This window comes from Pholis gunnellus (assembly GCF_910591455.1).
Source record: "Pholis gunnellus genome assembly, chromosome: 24".
Classification (NCBI taxonomy): Eukaryota; Metazoa; Chordata; class Actinopteri; order Perciformes; family Pholidae; genus Pholis; species Pholis gunnellus.
Window position 1 is genome coordinate 11,022,751 of NC_136551.1, and position 19,014 is coordinate 11,041,764.

Sequence of the window (19,014 nt, forward strand, 5' to 3'; positions counted from 1 at the left end):
CTCATTTCCTCTCACTTGCTTCCCTTTCTTCTATTCCTTGTCCTTTCTCCTTCCTTGCTTCAACTCTCTTCCCTTTTCCTTTATATCCTTTCCTTGCTTTTCATCATCTTCTTTCCCTCTCTTTTCCTTTCCTTTCCTACCAAAACAATGTCAGACAGCAAGTGTTTAGAGGCGCAACTGTTTCCATGATTTACATCCACAACTCTAAGAATCCAGATCTTTGAAACTTATTCATACTGAGGAGATCTCTTGAGGGCCCTTGAGGGGCTCTTGATCCAGACGATGAAGGAATTGACTGTGGTGTGCATCTTAAGAGATCCTCGCTGTCTGTCTGCGCTCTTTATTTAGCAGCGATTCAATCATTAATGAACCTTTACTCCGATGGCCTGCTGTGCTGGTAAACAGCCTTTGTTGAGGGCTTGGCATCGCTAAAGTGCTGACACGTGCTGCATGTATTGTTAGTGTCACTCTGTCTGCCTCGCTCACACACACACACACACACACACACACACACACACACACACACACACACGACCCCGCAGTGAGGCTTCATCACTCCTTCATGTCAACAGAATACATGTGTGTGTGTGTCCAGCCTGCTAATGGTCCTGGTCTGAATCATTGATGACTTCATTGATTGTTGGTGACTGTCTGATGTCAGCATTCTGTAATTACAGAGCGGCGTCATCTGATCAGATGATTCACTTGATCACATTAGCGTCAGGGAATCGCGATCAATTGTGCATTTTATACGCCGCTGTTTTTAGTGATCAGATTACTCGGGGGCGTTTTGGTGGTGTGATCATTTATGACCTGGTGGACAAAAGACAGTTTAACGGTTTTCACACACAAAGGAAAACACACACAGTTGAGTTTGGTAAAGTCTTTGTAGTTAATGACGTCAGCCTGACCTTTGCCTCCACCTAGTGGTTGCTCTGGGTTAGTGCAAGCATCTGATCAAACTCAAACTACAGAGACTTTAGTTTGGTTACCATAATAAAAGTTGTATTCTATCATGTCTCATGACTATTAATGGCATCTCTAGATGTAATTTTGAATGAACTAATATCCTGTGGTACCACTGTAACATGTAGTTTGCAGGGTGTGTAGGATTTTAATGTGATTTATTGCTCGTCCAGGCCTGCACTAAAGCTCTCTGGGCCTTTTGCCCTCAGTCTGGTCTGCAGCAGGTGAAACACGTGCTCGGCTGGACCGTTGCCACAGCCGGACCGACTCCTTCCACTTGGGCTGTCCTGTTGCACACAGCTCACTGAATGTACTTAATGGTTTTCTGCTCTCTTGTCCTCTGAATAGTACCCAAGTGTTTTCCGTGTTGGACCGGCGGCCGTCCTCGGTGCCTCCTCCCAGAGGTCCTGGATCTGGTCCAGGAGCCTGAGCCTGAGAAATGTGCGCTCCCGTTGTGTGTTCGTGTATCTGTTCTTGTTCCAGGTGGAGACGAGGTCGCGAGGCTCGGGACCTTCCTGTTTCGACAGCACCTGGAAGTTGCTCAGTGTCCTCCCTGATTATATTCTTCATTTATCCATCGACAAATATTGTCCTCCTGATTTTCCATTTTCTAATTTTAGTGTTCTCTATTTTGTACACATACTTCATGTGTCTGTCCCTCCTAAGAGAGGGAGATTCCTCCTCTGGTGCTCTATATGTTGAGAATATATATATGTATATAAATATATGTGTAAACACAAAATGAACAGACATCAACACGAGATGAAACAGACGTTGTGATGTGAACATGGTACAGCTGTTTGTTTTAATTGGAGGGTTGTATGTGTTCATGTCATGTATGATTAAAAAGGGTAATAATAATGTTGATGAGTAATAAATAACTACATGGGTAGTAATAAGGACAAAAAAATACAAAATCATAGTAATAATAGTTAGGTAAAAAATAATTAGGTTTTTTTGTTCACTTGTTGTTTGGTGAATTAAAGAATGACATAAATGATTATGTGGTTGACGATTTATTTTTTTTAATAATTGACTTTCAGCTTTAGTTTGAATAGATATGAGGTGCTGGAGTAGCGTGCTTTATACACAAGGTGGCGCACAAGTTCAATTTGTTAAGGTCGCATCCAGGTTGCCTTTAATGAGTAAAGAACGTAGTAAAATAAAACAAGAATAAGAATAACTATGTCATGTAAATCGTGTGTTTGATTAAAATGCATTCAACTGGAAAAATAGTTGGAAATAAAAAAATAAGTAAATTTACCCTTCTAAAATTCCAACACACATATATTCATCTTAAGGGAATAAGTTATAATTAAGTTTGTGTATTGTTTTCCATTTACACTTCTGTTTTGTTAAATGTGTTTCAATGGAATTCTCACGTGCGTGTGCATGTGTGTGTATGTGTGTGTAAAAATAACACGATGTCTCCTTTACATTGTTGTGAAACAGATAGAGTTACATCCGGATTAAAAAAACGCTCTATTTGTCTTCTCTCTAACGCGAGCCAGATGTTACCTCCAGCACCGGCCCTGCTGTCACTCTTAGCCCGCCTCCGACCAATCACAGCGGGGCCTGAGCCCCCCCTCCCCGCAGAGCATCAGACTGGAGAGGAGGAGAGTTTCCCCGTCTTTCTCGCTGCCCTGCTCCCCGAGCCCATCTGTACCTCCTCTCCTTCTGCTCCCAGCTGCTGCTCCGATCGGCCCCGGCTCCACGATGGAGAGAGGGTCCATGCTGGCTGCGTGTCTGCTGTGCTGGAGCTGCGGCGTGTGCGTGGTGTCCGCCATCCGGAGGGCCGATATGTTCCCGTACGGCGCCCTGAGCGGGGATCTGATCCTGGCGGAGGGGGACGATGAGACCTCCAGAGTGCTGCTCCTGCCCAGACCCTTGAACTTCTACGACTCCCGGTACTCCCAGCTATACGTGAGTAGACGCCCGTTAGCACCGCGTGCGCGTGCGTGTGTTGTCTTTATCGCAGAATGAGAGAGTTAACTCTGCAGGTGATGTTTGCAGCTGTTGATCCAAAGTAGAACAGGGTGTTAAATGCTGCCAAATGAAGCGTTTTATTAACGAGCGTGAACGGGGGGAACACATCTGTATATGTGTATATATCTTGCCATATTCTGACGTCACTATCAATTACAAATCCACTGCTCCTCAACAGATGGTGATAAGGAATAACTTGTGGTGGTGGGAGAAAAGTAGCAATACTTCACTGTAACATTACTCCATTACAAGTAAAAGTACTGCAGCTTTCAAAGTTGACTAAGTGAACTAAAAGTATCAAAAGTACTCATTATGTATAATGGCCTTCACTTCACTTCAGTACATTTTTGAGGTACTTTAATACTTGTACTCCTCTAGCTACATCTCAGAGAGAGACATTTATCTGACAGCTTCAGTTACTAGTTACTTTGCAGACTCAAAGTACTAAAATAGAACTTAAAACATGATGACGTCATGTTAACAGGCTTTTCCTTGTACGCTAGCTTTTCATATTAAGATTCAATGTTAGGCTACGACTATCAGAACGGTGCGAACATTCAAGCTCCCCCGTGTGGCTCAAAAGCGAACTGCAGATATAAACGTTAAATAAAAGATTAATTGGAAGAAATTCTGCAAATTCATTTATGCGACCCAAATGAAAATGGCCTCACCTGAGGGCCCCGACCCAGTGTTTGGGAGTGGCCGGGTTTAAGCTATAGATGGCAATAAATATGGCAATACGCAAATAAAGTACAAGCATCTCAAAATGAATACAGAAAATGTACTTCGCTCCACTCCAGGACTGGTTAGAAAAAGACATAAACCCCAAGACACACATCATCAGGCCCAGAGGTCCTTGAGGAGGTCCCAGCGGTTTCTGAGGGGGATCTAGGGGGTTCATTATGTGGTTCCTGGGGTCCATGAGGGGGCTCCGGCAGTGCCCACGGAGGTCCCAGTGGTCTATGAGGGGATATGGGTTCATTAGACGGTTCCGTGGGTTCATGATGGTGCTGCAGCAATTATTAAGAGGAACTTTAGGGTTTTGGGGTCCCAAGCGGTCTGCAGGAGCATCATCAGTAGCCCTCGTCTCTCTCTGTCTCTGCCTCCAGGTGGCCACTAACGGCATCATCTCAGCCCAGGACCTACCGATGGAAAAGCAGTACGTCGACGACGGCTTCCCCACAGATTTCCCCGTGGTGGCTCCGTTTCTGGCCGACATCGACACCAGCGGAGGTCGAGGACAGATTTACTACCGGGTGACGGAGACGCCCAGCGTTCTCAACCGAGTGGCCCGGGTATGTGGATCCACTGAAACAAGTGAAGGCAGTTCACAGTTGTGTGATTGTTAATCGACAGACTTTGGTTGTGTTGAAATGAGGCAGAAAAAGCTTGATGAATACGTGTTGCACTGTGCTTAACTACAGATCTGGATTCTTCCTTTTTCCAGTTCTTCATCCATTAGTTCAATCCATTGTACACTCCATCTTTCCTTTACTTTCTCCTTCTTCCCCCCCTCATCATTCATCCATTCATCCATCTGCTCATCCAGGAAGTACACCGAGGGTTCCCGGATGCAAAATTCACGCCCACGCACGTCGTGGTCGCAACGTGGGAGAACGTCGCGGCATATGAGGAGCAGACTCGAACCGCCGGACCTTCGAACAAGGTAAGACGTGTGGAGGGGACTGAGAGCGCAAGCTGGAGGCCTCGCCGTCTCGTCTGCGCGTTGATTTATCATCCTCTCGGTATGTTTTGGATCTCGTGACGCGAGAGACACAATCCCAAATTCCTGGAGGATGCGCATCCCTTGTAATCAGCCCGGGGTGGGGCTGGGCTCTATTTGTAAATCCCCTTCCCCTCCTAATCTGCCTCTTAACCTTTTCAAGGGGTCAGAGGTCATCTTTAAGGGTCATCAAAGTGCCCTCTCCCGACTCGTTATCCCCTCTCACACAGGTAGACAGGAACACGCCTCCACCATTAGTGCTCTCATGCTCCGTGGACTTCCCTCCCTGTTTGTCAGCCAGTGACCAGTTTAAAGCTCGGTTCACGTTAAAGTGCTGCTCTCCCGAGTCCAGTTTCACATCGCCGTTAATTCAACGTTTTTGATGTATTTTAATAATTTATTTTTGCACAAAACTAGATTTTTCAGCGTTCTCTTTAAAGTACCGCCTCACATTGTGAACACTTTAATTTACACGTCCGTCATTTTCTAGAAATTGTCCCGGAAAGAAGCGTGTAATTTGGCGCTGATTATAGGGAAAATGGGAATTTTCTTGAAACTAAAAGCTCTATTTAAACCCAAGTAAATACCCATTCATTATTCACATAAGAAACTTTACTCTTCATGTGTGTTTAGTGCTGATAGTTACCTGTAGACAAATCATCACATCACATTTTTGCATCTTTTTCACAATAGAAAGATTAAAATTAAAGCAAGAGACAAGATTCAAAAAAGCTCTCCAGCTTTGCACTTATAATGCAGACGTTACCAAATACAGTCCAAGCTTAGCGAACCCTGATGACGTCATAGTGATGTCATCAGGGTTAGGAAAGCTCCCTCCAAAGAAGTAGAAGACCTGAGTAGCACTCAACGAATAAACTGAGCCTAAAACGTCCAATCAAACGCTTTCTCTGTTATCTTTATGATTAATACCACATTTCTACAAACTTTCCTCAGAGATTGTGCACCTTGTTAAAAGAAAGTGTCACCTAGAGGAGAACTAAAGGCTTTGTTTGAGTTTGTATTTGGGACGGACTCCAAGTAAAGCCAGGCCGGCTGAACTTATCGATCAAACAAACAGGCTTTGTTGTTCCTGGTGCGTAGCATGTGGGAGGATGGAGGGTAGATTTAAGGACAAAAACCCCAGGAGATCTGTGTGTCTCTCCCTCCCTCTCATCTGTTTGTTCTTTCTCTTGACTGTCGCGGTCTGGTTTCTTTTAATGCCTCCTCTTTCTTTCCTCATGATTGATCAAAAGCGAAACAGTCAAATAGTCCGTGGGGAGAGGCAGCATTAAGCCTCTGACGACGCGTCTCAGTACCTCGGGGCTCATGTTGATCGCAGCGCTGCCAAATGGACAAATGAGCGATTGCAACTTCTTTAAACCTCAAACTTTGGACTTAAGTCTGCATCCAGTGTTGACCAAATGCTGATTAGAGGCCGGTGTCCACCTCTTGAGAGTGCCAAGAAAAGGTCCATGTTGTTGTTTAAAGGGTCTGTGTGGCTGTCGGATCAGAGCAGTCTGGGCTGGGATTTGCTTCAGTGGGTCAAGATAGCATCTTCCTTTGAACTGATTAGCCAGAGGTGCCGGGCGGGGTGCGTTGGGGGGGGGGGGGGGGGTTAGAGTGGTATGTGTGTGCGAACTGATTAACCTGAGGTGTGTATTAGGGGGTGACCGGGTGGGGGAGGGGGCAGGCCTTGTGGTGTTTGGGGGTCGGAAAGGGAGACGAGAGGAGCGTCGAGGGAAGGAAAAACAGGGAAAATAGAGGAGAGTTCACATCCCTAAAAGTGGGGTTGTGTTTTCTACGAAGCGAGTCTTAAAGAGGCTATTATCATAATTGGAAAGTAATTGCTTCTCACGAAACCAACAACACACACTCTGTTGTATGCGCTACCATGTCGCCCAATTTTTTTAATGACCGGAGCCATTTACACGGAGACTCTGGCCTTCCGTGTGTTGATGTTTGAAGAAGCGTCGACAAGGCTTTACTTTGAGCGGCATAAGGCCAATCCGTCTTCACGCGGGGACACCTGTTATGCTGGTGGACGCCGTGACACCGTTTGTCTTGTAATTTTAAGCGGCAGAGATCAACGGCGTAGCTGCAGAGCGCTGCATGTGCCTCTTCATCAGGTGAAGCTGAAGGGACTTTTACATACATATGAACATCCGTTACGTTCAAGCCCTTCTCACATGTGTTCACTGCTGTTGGGCTCGGTTTCTGTACGCGGTGCAGCATTAAAGCACGGCGGAATTAGCAAGCTAGCTAATTAGCCAGTTGTCCGCTAGTTAGCCAGCTAGTTAGCCGGTCATTAGCCAGCTAGCTAGCTTGCTAACGCCATTGCCCGCTACAACAGTCGCAATGGCAAAAGTACATATAAAAATGGCCGCCGCTCTGACCATAATGCTACAACGCTTAGAATGGGAACGTCCATTCTACTCACGTTTTATTGCTATGGTTGATACTAACACTGATAAAATATTAAATATATGCTAATACTTTGGTTTTTGACCAAATACCTGGAAAACGACTAACATTCCCATCAGCTTCAGTTGTACTCCGTGTTAATGCTAATTAGCAAATGCTAGCATGCTACACTAAACTAAACCTTTATGGTGAACCTGATCAGAATTATACCTGCTAAACATCAAAGTCAATATCAAGTTGAACGTGTCAGCATGTTGACGTGACTTTAGCGGTTAGCTCGTCCGTAGACTGAGGCGTGTTACAATATAATAAAATACATAACACCCATCTTCTCATATGAATCTCTAACGTGACTCTTGAATAATATGCGCGTGCCATAATGACGCTTTACAGGAAGTTCCCTTCCTGTAAAGCGTTTTTGTAAATGAGCAGCACTTTCAAATGGAATGTGATTTTAACATCTGACCACAGCAGACCATTTTCTTTCCTGAGTTCTCTTCAAAAGACATATGTGCGACAAAAAAAAGGGAAAGTGCCGAACGGCATGTTACATGTGGACTGTGAGAGGCTCAGATGAGGCTGAATGAATAAATAGACTCCTCTGTTGGGTTCGGCCCTCGCCTTTTATTTTATTTCCTCTCTTCTCCTCTTCTCTCCTCTCTTTGTCTTTCTTCCTTTCTGTAGCACAATAGGAACCATTGTTTCTATTAGTGCTATTTGTTGTTTCTTGGGGAGCCCATGCAGTGACACAGGGGGCATCCCTTGAAATTCAGCTTTCATAATATATTACTCTGTTTATGATTGAGCACTGAACCTCTCTGTAGGCGAAAGAAAGGGGTTCATATCCCCTTCTAGCTGTGCAGCTCCTCCATAATAAAATACTGAAGTGACTCAGCATCCACGAGTTTAACTTGGACACAGTCCTGAGACAAATTACTAGCACAGTCGCAGCGCTCTGGTTTGTAGCTGCGGGGAGGACGTTCATGTTCCTTTCAGGATCTAAGAAAAGCAGCGATGGTTTTAACCCACCATGCGTTCTTGAGTTGATGGAAAAGGCTTTTTGAAAAGCTTCCGTAAGCCCTGACGTTGTTCGATTTCCTCGAGCTTAATTCAGAGCAGGGAATCCTTCTGAGGCTGAAGTTAGAACAGGAAAACCACCGAAAAGGTCGGAGCGGGGATTTTCATATGACAACAGTGAAATACTGACCGGACTGTTCCTGGCCACGGGCCCGGGCTGTGTGTGTGTGTGTGTGTGTGTGTGTGTGTGTGTGTGTGTGTGTGTGTGTGTGTGTGTGTGTGTGTGTGTGTGTGTGTGTGTGTGTGTGTGTGTGTGTGTGTGTGTGTGTGTGTGTGTGTGTGTGTGTGTGTGTGTGTGTGTGTGTGTGTGTGTGTGTGTGTCAGTTCCCACGCTGTAGGCAGCTCTGGTTGTAGCACTCTGGTGAGGCTGGCAACTGGCCTGCAGCTGCTCTCTCTCTCTCTCTGTCTCTCTCTCTCTCTCTGTCTCTCTCTGTCTCTCTCTCTCTCTCTGTCTCTCTCTCTCTCTCTGTCTCTCTCTCTCTCTCTCTCTCTGTCTCTCTCTCTCTCTCTGTCTCTCTCTGTCTCTCTCTCTCTCTCTGTCTCTCTCTCTCTCTCTGTCTCTCTCTCTCTCTCTGTCTCTCTCTCTCTCTCTCTCTCTCTCTCTGCCGGTTTGCAACCAACAAACAAGTGTAGTACGTTCATCCAGCCTCACCAAAGTGGGACCCAGCTCCAGATAATTACAATATGATTCAGAACATTTGTCACAGAGGGATGAGTCACTTATTCGAAACACAGGCGAGCCAATTAAACTATCTTTAGGAAAGCAGAGTAGACTAAACTACTTGAAGACTTAAAGTAAACCAGACCACCGAATACACAAACACTAAACACGACCGAACAACGGTAAAACATGGTGAGACGAGACTGAACGGCAACTTAAGAGGTTCGCCCGCTTTTCTGCAAAAGTCTGAACGGAAAGACCAGGCATTCAAATCGTTGTTTTTTTATTGTTTGCTAAAATATGAAATGTTACGCTCAGTAGATGAAAAGATCGATGCCACGCTGAAATGAAAATGTACTTTGAAACCTTGTGAACATATGAAGTGTGTTAAGTTGCTCCTCAACGATCTAAATGGACTCCCTGATGTTACCACCTAAACCTTCAGGGACGAGTCCCGGAGACAATTAACGTCTGTGCGTGTTTGTGGTCAATGTTAGGAGTGTGAGGACAGTCTTTTAAAAAAGGTGTAACAAAATGCCTGTAGGTTAGATGTGTGTGTGTGTGTGTGTGTGTGTGTGTGTGTGTGTGTGTGTGGGCGGGGGGGATGCATCCTGAGCTCTTTGATGTGTGCTGGCTGCTATTTGTTGTCTTCCAGCTGTGAGTCTGTAAAGCATGACGGTACAACACAGAGACAGACTCCGACGCAGCGAATGACCACACAGATAGAAGAGGGACATTAAAGGAATAGTCTGGCATCTTGGGGGGAAATGTGCTCATTTTGTTCCTCTGCCAAGAGTTAGATGAGAGCATTGATACCACTCTCATGTCTCTGTATGCTAGAGAGGAAAAGGGGGATTACCAAAGGCAGCAGGGTCCATCCTCTGGGGACCATGAATGTCTGAAAAAAGACAATTTATTTACTCATTGTTGAGATATACAGCCACTAAAAACACCAAAGGGACTTCCCATGTTATGTGTGGACAGGGTCAAATAAATTCACTCATTTAAATATTCTCCTCATATTTCTCCTGCTGTAAAGCAGACCTATGGCCCCTCTCCCATCTCTGCCAAACCCCCCCTGCATCCTTTCATCCCTCACCCCTCGCCTCCTCCTCCTCCTCCTCCAAGGAAAAAGGAGGGACAACAGGAGAGAAACATACAGACATCTTAGAAGGGATATTAAGGACAAAGAAGAAGCAGATCCCCTCTTGTAGCTCCAGCCTCTCCTCCTCCCAAAGAAAAAAAGAAAGACCCCTTCCTTAGTAATTACAAAGAGCCCGGAGGCTACAAAGTCCTCCCCGCCCACACACAACAAGATAGTTTAAAGATGTTGATGTAAACAATTAGGAACACACACATATGTTCACATAGGAGGAATATAGGTGGTGGGACATCTGTGTTTGCGTTAAGGCTTGTATAAATGTGTGTGTGTGTGTGTGTGTGTGCGCCCCCACGCCTCACATTGTAACGACGTCTGGTTTGCATGTTGTAACATCATCACGAAAGATGCCGAGACACACAGGAAGACAGCTGTGGAGATCAACATCTGGGCTGGGGGTTGAGAGACCGACGTGTGTGTGTGTACATGTCTTGGTCTGTGTGTGTGTGTGTGTGTGCGTGCGTGCGTGTGCGTTCTGATAATCTGATTGTGTCCCAAAGGGAAACAACACTCTGTCTTCCCCTCATTCGACAAATCTGTGTTTTTCCAACTGCGGTTTTGGGAGGCAGAGCGGGCCGGACGCTCCTCGGCTCCACTGCTCCCTCATTCATCAGCTCCTACTTACTCAATTCATTTATTTCATACTGACCTTTTGCAAAATAGATGTTTGGAAACCCAGATGCTCAGTGTGTCAGTAATTGGCGGCGGTCGAAAAGAGGAGGGGGGTGTGAAGGGTGAGAAGTCTCAACATGAATTCCAGCAGAGGAACAGGAGGAGACACGGGGAGGAGGGGAGGAGGGAGGAGGTCCGAGGAGAGGTGTGAAGTTTAAATATGAGCCGTGAGTGTTAGAATGACTTGAGGGCGGTTGGGCAGGGCTGACTCTGAACACGCAGGAGGTGACCTCATCCCTCTGACACTGGCAGAGGGATGAGCTAGTTAGAAACTATCAAAAAATACAAAAAGTAATGACAGGATAGCGGTTCATCGAATATATCTACAGTACATAGGGACGGTCTCCCTGCACTCTCGCTCTACACTAAAATAACTTCTGGGATTGATGTCTTTTTTTAAACTCAAACCATAACCTCTTCCTAAATGTAACCAAGTATTTGGGCGCCTAAACCTCACCAAACTGCGACCATTTCGTGGGCGCATTATGTAGCCGGTGTGTCCTGTAGTACAATGATAGACCTACTTGGTCCTCTTCCGAGAGTCCACCGTGTTTCACCGCCACGTTTCCACAGTTGCCCCGAACGGACAAACCAAACACTGGCTCTGGAGAGGGCCTCTCGCATTTCTTGTGTTACTTGAAAGCCATCACAGATCTAGGACATACTTGGAGCAGGAGGAGTGACTGGAGGGGTGTTTGGTTGCAATCTGCACCCTCACCACTAGATGCTACTAAATCCTCTGGTCCTTGATGTGATTGTCCCTGTTGTTATTCTGGTTCAGACTGATGGTTCTCTCTCTCTTTAGGTCAATACGTTCCAGGCAGTAATTGGTTACGATGAGACGGATTCATACGTTCTCTTCCTCTACCCTGAAGGTGGCCTTAACTTCTTTGGGACACGCCCTAAGGTAACCTGGTTATATATACAAGACCTTAAGTCTCAGCTTGATTAGCAATCGGCTATTTTACCGCTGCAGCACTTGTAGACATTAATGTTACTGTTACATTGCATTCATGTTAATTTTCTGCTTCTAGGAGTCTTATAATGTTGAGATAGAGCTCCCTGCTAGAGTTGGCTTTAGCAGAGGAGAAATCACATATCTGATCTTCTCCCGCACCGAGGGACCTCACTACAGCGTTACCAGCGATGAGCAGAGTGTTAAAAACCTCTACCAGTAAGTAAAAAACCTCAAGGTTGAGTCACAATTCTTCTTAAAGCCACATCTGGCAAACTTGTAATTACTCTGAGCTGTGTGCAACAGTGGCAAAGAGTGCGGTCAGAAACACTGAAATATTTGGAAAACACTGTTGTGTAAGTAAAACTTACATTTATAATGATGTAAGATTGTTTTTAAATTTAGGTTACTCATGTGACACAGAAAACTGTATCCAACTGTCAACTTTTCTATGAAACGCCGTAAATTATAGCTCGATAAGAAAGCTAACGTTACACTTTACAAAAAAGAAAGCTAAGTTACAGTAGTTAGCTAATTACTAACTAGCTAGCAGACTAATCAAACAGCAGCTGTTCTCCGTTAGCTGTTAGCTGTTGATGCTAACGTCACAGTACTTTGGTGAAGGGTTCTTGTGGAGAGTTAGCTAATAAGAGAGTTATGATAGAAGGGTTTGCTAGCTAACGAACTGACACAATCTCACTGCAGTGTTTAATGCTTCTACCAGCTGTGTGCAAACAGTGGCTAGCAACATAGCCAGAAAGACTGAAATATCGGAAAAACACTGTTCTTGTGTTAGAAAAAGTTCAATTTATAATCAAAATTAAGGTTAATTATTTGACACAGAAAGCTCTATTTAGTTCTATAAACCTTATTATAAAACACTGTGAATTGTTGCTAGAGAAGAAAGCTAACTCTACAAAGAAGCGGTGAGCTAATTACTAACTAGCTAGCAGGCTTGAGCACAGCTGACCCTGTTAGCTGTTGCTGCTAACGAGCAACACCCCTGTAATGCTAGCTGCAAATAAATACAGATATCTGATAGTGTCGACAAATCGACACTATCAAAAATAAGATATTGTAACAAAATAAGCTTTTCACTAAACGAAATAATTCATGTCACTCGCTCTCTAGGGTTGGTAATACAGGAATTCCAGGTGTTTGGCTTTTCCACACTGGGAACAGTTACTCTTTCGACAACATTGTTCCTGCATCCATTGGTGGCCTCCTTGTTACCCCACCAACCCGAGGACATGGCCTCTCCCTGGTAATACATCCTTTTCTGTTTAATGCATTTTATTTACTGTCAAGAGTTGTTTGCAGAAAAACTCCTCTGACCCCTCCATGGCTTCTGCTTCTAGGACACCACCACAGCCGAGTATGGCGAGTTTGAGGACTACCCGGACAACACTTTCGACCCGGATAACCAGGAGGAAGAAGACGATTACCCTCTGACAGGCGGGGACCCCGAATTCCAGACGGCCCCCGCTGGCGCTGACCACTCAGAATCCCTTCAACCAGCAAGTCCTGATGCTCCCTCGTCCCCTTCGGAGGATTCCGGTCATCAGGTGGCATACGGCAGCAAAGATGTGCCATTGACCTCTGAACCCAGGTACAACTCCGAGCCAGCAGAGAGGCAGTATGCTCCCCCTAATCCTCCAGAGGGAGGTGCTCAGCAGACTCAGGAACAGCAACCACAGGTAACACTTAAACATCCTTGCACATGAACTGAATTAACATGTTCAGCAAGAAATCCTACTGGCAAACATTTTAAGATGGACGTGGTTTTTACTGCCATTTATTATAACACCAAAACTACAAACATATGCAAAACCAATAGACCATAATGATGTGTTATGGGACGAGAGTTCCTGATATTGCTCATGCAGAAAGCAGTACTGAGTGACTATTCCAATTCTTAGAAAATATCACTTTTTGTAGCTGGTATGAGAAAAAGACGTAGGAATTTAAATTGGCAGTGCTGTCATTTGAAATTGTAGTCGCTTTTTGTAAATTCTGTGGTTTACGACGGAACGCTCTTTTGGAGACAGCGCGGTGGTGTCAACAAAACGCTGGCAAAACTGCAATCATTATACCCTACATACTGTATACAACATGTACAGTATGCGCTGATTATAGCGGTCTGGTTTGTAGCATCTGGAGAGAGTTAAAAAGTATGACAACAGCAAAAACATATTTCCAGTTAAACACAGCCTGTTCCCCCTGTAGGGTCCTCTGGAGGTGGTGGACGTCTACCCCCCTCACAGGAATGAACCACGTCTTTCCCCTGGAGGTCACGTGGTCAGCGTGGACGAAGACAATGTCGATTTTGACACAGGAGGTAGGAGATAAACGTATAAATATGAATATATATATATATATATAGTTGTCTGCTTAAGTTATGAAAGGACGGCCACTTTAAGAAACTGGAGGGTAGCATTGCCTCGCCCTCTGTACGCGGAGCTGCTCAGCAGCTGGCCGTACAATACTGCCGTTGTGCTGGGCAGCTCCCAGGTGTGTGTGTGTGTGTGTGTGTGTGTGTGTGTGTGCTCCCTCCCCTGCTACTACCACAGGCTTTTAGCCGTAAACAAGAATGTGTTCTCAGTCAACTTGCCTGGTTACATAAGGGTCGAAAAACCCATCTTATTAAGTCATTTAACTTAGTTTGGAGTGAGGAAATACATCTTAGAACATGCAAAGAAACATCTGTGAACAGATTGAGTATTTTTGGAATAAAGCCCTCATTTAGTATTTAAAACAGTTGTCAATATCCTGTTTTAAACAAATTGTGTTTTCAGGAAATCTAGAATTTAAGGCTCAATAAACTCGCCAAAACTATGATATGTATGACGTGTGTGTGCTTATCCAGTCGAGTGGTTGTTTACAAAATGGCAAAACATAAAAAAAAATAATTCAATACACACACCTACATTCTGTCAGTGCTGTCATGGGTTTGATGTTCAAACTCAGACTCAGAGCATTAAAATCATTGCGATATTTGTATGTGGGTTTCCCTCCACAGCATTGGCACGTATGTGTGTTTACGTATGGAAGCACAGTGATTTGTGTGTGTGTGTGTGTGTGTGTGTGTGTGTGTGTGTGTGTGTGCGCGGTTCCTGAGAAAATATCCTGACATCCTGTGTCCATCTGAATGTGCGTGTGTTTGTGTGTTTGTGTGTGTGTGTGTGTGTGTGTTTGTGTGTTTGTGTGTGACGCCCCAGTAGGATGTCAGAAAGCTAAAAATGATCCCAAATCAGCCATTTAGCAAAAAGACAAATGGAGAGATAAACGAGGAGAGAGAGAGACTTGGGAGTTTGGTGTTTTTACATTTTTAGACGTAGTTGCTTTACTATATTACTCTGTGTTTAGAGCAGCACATGTGACGCAGATAACACTTGTGTGAAGTACAAATACTGTAGAAATACGTTAATTTATTCAGAGTTTATACCAATCCATTGTTAGCTACATCCACACTACGTTTTTATAAAACAACCACGTTTACTACCGTTTCAGAACTAATCTCCGTCCATAGTAAAACTACTAAACAATGCGTATCACGTGACCATTCACACACACTGGACATGTGCGTGCCGGTGCAAACAGGCAGCAGATTGCCTTTTCTGCCGCTGGTTGCTTAGTTGCAGAAAATACCGCAGAAGAAAAACAGTAATGGGCGAAAAAGTAAGACGAAGATTTCTTTGCTTGGATTGCGTTAACGACTGCTAGCATAGACCAGAAAAAGGCTCTCGTGAGAGGAGCGGGACGAATCAGGGAAAGGACACGACTGCTGAGAGCCAATCAGGAAGCAAGCGTGGGCGTCTGCATCAATGTTTTCAAAAGTCCAGACTCAACGTAACTCCCGACATTTCTTTTAAACTAAAACGGTCAGCAGAGTTTGTTGAGTGTCCATGTTAGGAGTTGGGGGGAAACCGGTGGGGCGTAGTAGAGAAGCCGGACACTAGGCGTGAAAGTAGCAAAAGTTATGCATTTTAAAATGAAAACATAATGGTGTGGATGTAACCTTAGATTCCTTTGGGAGTTCATGTAGCAAACAGTGTGTTTGTGTGCGTTTGTGTGTGTGTGTGTGTGTGTGTGTGAGTGAGTGGATTAGTGGGTGTGGGAGACAGGACTGCAACAGCTGGTTTCTCTCCAAGTAGTGCCTCGACGTGTGTGTGTGTGTGTGTGTGTGTGTGTGTGTGTACCATCCTCTGTCTTTTTATTTGTTCTGTCCATCTGTACTTATATGGAAACAACCCTTAAATGTTCCATCTCCATTTAAACATTCACGTCTGCATGACGTAAATACTGGACACAAAAGAAATGCATCTTCCCGGTGTTCAAGCTAAGCTAACCAACATCTTTCTTCTGGTCTGCACGTACAGCTTTCTCTGTTTTGTCCTGTCGCCATCTTCCCCTCGGATGTTAGATAGGAGACTGCAGGATATTAATGATAGAAGTGTTGTATATGTAATGCATAATAATACTTATTCTCTCTCTCTCAGTGATTCAGTACACAACGGAGAATAAGGAAACATGTGCCAGGTATGTGACGACTATGAGCATGATATATACCTGATGGTGTGTCTAACTATTTGTAGTGGTTGTTGTCCTGACAGAGGTCAGATTGCATTGTGGGTGATGTAGGCAAAGAAATCCTTTTTTTTTTAAAGCATTAAACATGTTTTTCTGCGCTCTCTCTTGGCGTTCTAGATTCCAACAGCAGTGCTCCCAGAATGCATTTTGCTCCGACTACGCCACAGGGTTCTGCTGTCACTGCCGGCCTGGCTTCTACGGCAATGGACGCTACTGTCTACCCGAAGGTTAGAGCGCTGCCATTGACCCGCAGAGATGCATTAATCGCATTATCTTTTCTTCAAATGCTTAAGTTGTTTGTTGTTGTTGTTGCTGTAACCCCTGTGTCGCTCCTTCAGGTGCTCCACAGCGAGTGAGCGGGAAGGTGAGCGGAACAGTGACCGTGGGTTCGACTCCAGTGAAGCTGAACAACATTGATCTTCATGCCTACATCGTGGTGGGCGATGGCAGAGCGTACACTGCCATCAGCGAGGTAGGAGTCTGAGAATCTGAATTCTCCTCTTCTCCTCCACATTTAAGTCTCTGGTCTCTCTGGATTTCCCCTTTGGTAAACGTTGTGTTGATTGGTCAGGTACCCGAGCCGGTGGGCTGGGCTCTGATGCCGCTCGCACCAATAGGAGAGCTGTTTGGATGGCTGTTTGCTCTGGAGCTGCCCAATAGCCAAGCAGGATTCAAAATCACAGGTAAACTGTGTGTGTGTGTGTGTGTGTGTGTGTGTGTGTGTGTGTGTGTGTGTGTATCGTTAGCTGCTGTGCATTGGAGATAATCTATAAACAGGCAAACAGAAGAAGAATTGATCGGTGGACTTCTTTCATCACCAGGTGCCGAGTTCACTCGTCGTGCAGAGGTGATCTTCTACCCCGGCAACCAGCGCCTGTCAATCATCCAGACGGGCCGCGGCCTTGACGACCACAACCACCTCACCGTGGATACTGTAGTCAGTGGCAACGTGCCCTTCCTGCCCCCTGGAGCTGAAGTCACCATGGATCCCTTCAAGGAGACCTACCAGTACTACCCATCCGGTACCCGTAACAACCACGAGAGACGGATTCTGAACGTATGACGCCTCCGTGCGACTCAAACGTTTACACTGTTTTCTTTCCTCAGTTGCCACGTCCACCTCCGTGAGGGAGTTCTCGGTGGTTTCGGCCGAGCGGGGCTCCGAGTCCTTCTCCTTCCAGCTGAAGCAGAACATCACCTACCGCGACTGTCGGCACGACCACCGCGCCGCCGTCCCGGAGACGCTGCAGATCACCATGGAGAGGGTGTTCGTGATGTACGTCAAGGAGGAGCGGATCCTGAGATACGCCATCACCAACAAGATCAGCCCAGTCGGAGGTGAGTCCAGGTGGAACCGAACCCTGCCGGTTTCAGGCTACGATCCCAATCCGCTTGGCTGAGTTTGGTTGAATGAAATACACAGATCCAGTTCCACAAGATCCGGATCGAGTGTCGCTATCGACGGTAGCTTGGCTATTTAAATATGGCGAGTGTGTGCAGGATGTCCAGCGTCTCTCTTGACCAATCAGCGGCCTGCAGTGTTTTAACTCCACCTTCTGGTGGCGCAACAATGGGAATAAAAGCAGTCATAGTGAAGAAGAACGGGGGCTTCAACAGAAGAATCTCTTTCTGGTGTGTGCATCCATCACGTGGAAAACACTGGCCCGCTGACAACATCGGCTCATTATTTTTGGGAAAGCGAGTGTCTGAGTGACTGCTTAAATCCCTTCCAGACCATCACTGTCAGTGTTTAAGTGGTTGAACACACTCGGGCGTCAAACATGAGGTTTTCTTGTCCCGGGGCCACAACTAGCGACCAGACCACCAAGTAATTGAAACCTTTAGCCAAAACCACGCCGCGAGCCGAGGGATGATTATACGCTGAAACATCAGAAAACAATGTTCAAGAGTCCGTATTACCTCTGCTGTTTCTGGCTGCAGACGCAGCACTTTAAGGATCACTGTAACCGCGATTGGCGTCACAGCTGACTTGTGACGGGTTCGGTTTGGTCGTTAGGACTGAAATCTGGAGCGTTGGCATCGTCCTGCAGAGTGAGCTGGCACGAGGAGAAATAAACAAATATGGCGAGTGCGGCGGGAAGAATGTCCGCCTCATTGTGGGATTTGGTTTCCAAAAGTCCTCTGTGGTACCAGAACACAAAACCAAAACCACAGAACTTTGAGTTTTGACCAGATTGGTTTTGGCTCTGTGATGTTTGTATGGAGGCAAACAATGGCCCTAATTATTTGACTCTTTTTGGGGCTGATTGCACATTTATGGTGTAGAATTATTATTTTTTCTATCTATTATTACGGGCATTGTTTCTGAAGTATTTAAACTAAGAGATGCTTCGTTTGCTTCATGTTTAGCTTCTCTCGCACTCATTTCCTCCAGAGAGCAGCAGGAAAACAGAGACTACACAAACATGCATAGAAATACAACACGTGTCACGGTCTGTCAGCACACAGCAGCCCCGCCTCCTCCTCCCACTGAGCCTGATGAGAAGCAGAGACAAGAGACCCCGAGTGATGGAGATGAACAGGAAGACATTGAAAGAGATTCTTTTTCTCTCTTCTTCCACTTTTTGAGTCCAGGCCAAGTTTCTGTCATTTAAACGTCAACACGTTGATTAAAAAGGTTCTGATGACACATCTCACACGTGCACACGCACACGCACCGATACACCCAGAGCACAGCTGGAAGAGCTTTCGGGGATCAGGGGTTTTGTAAACATGGGTTAAGTGGTGTGTGTGTGTGTGTGTGTGAGGGAGAGAGAGAGCGTGTGTGTGTGTGTGTGTGTGTG

At 45.5% G+C, this 19,014-nt stretch overlaps 1 protein-coding gene across 1 annotated transcript in view; it reads left to right on the plus strand.

Annotated features, from left to right (window-relative positions):
* Positions 1 to 2,682: 2,682 nt before the first annotated feature.
* Positions 2,683 to 19,014, plus strand: part of nid2a (nidogen 2a (osteonidogen)) — a gene marked incomplete at its 5' end in the record, with an annotated part of 31,608 nt that continues 15,276 nt past the window's right edge. The window contains 14 exons of the mRNA XM_079185658.1: positions 2,683 to 2,889; positions 4,062 to 4,247; positions 4,502 to 4,618; positions 11,471 to 11,572; positions 11,700 to 11,839; positions 12,752 to 12,884; positions 12,979 to 13,317; positions 13,847 to 13,958; positions 16,120 to 16,159; positions 16,328 to 16,437; positions 16,549 to 16,682; positions 16,782 to 16,893; positions 17,032 to 17,232; positions 17,318 to 17,548. Of these exons, the coding sequence (XP_079041784.1) occupies positions 2,683 to 2,889; positions 4,062 to 4,247; positions 4,502 to 4,618; positions 11,471 to 11,572; positions 11,700 to 11,839; positions 12,752 to 12,884; positions 12,979 to 13,317; positions 13,847 to 13,958; positions 16,120 to 16,159; positions 16,328 to 16,437; positions 16,549 to 16,682; positions 16,782 to 16,893; positions 17,032 to 17,232; positions 17,318 to 17,548 (2,164 nt within the window). The remainder of the gene's footprint in view (positions 2,890 to 4,061; positions 4,248 to 4,501; positions 4,619 to 11,470; positions 11,573 to 11,699; positions 11,840 to 12,751; positions 12,885 to 12,978; positions 13,318 to 13,846; positions 13,959 to 16,119; positions 16,160 to 16,327; positions 16,438 to 16,548; positions 16,683 to 16,781; positions 16,894 to 17,031; positions 17,233 to 17,317; positions 17,549 to 19,014) is intronic.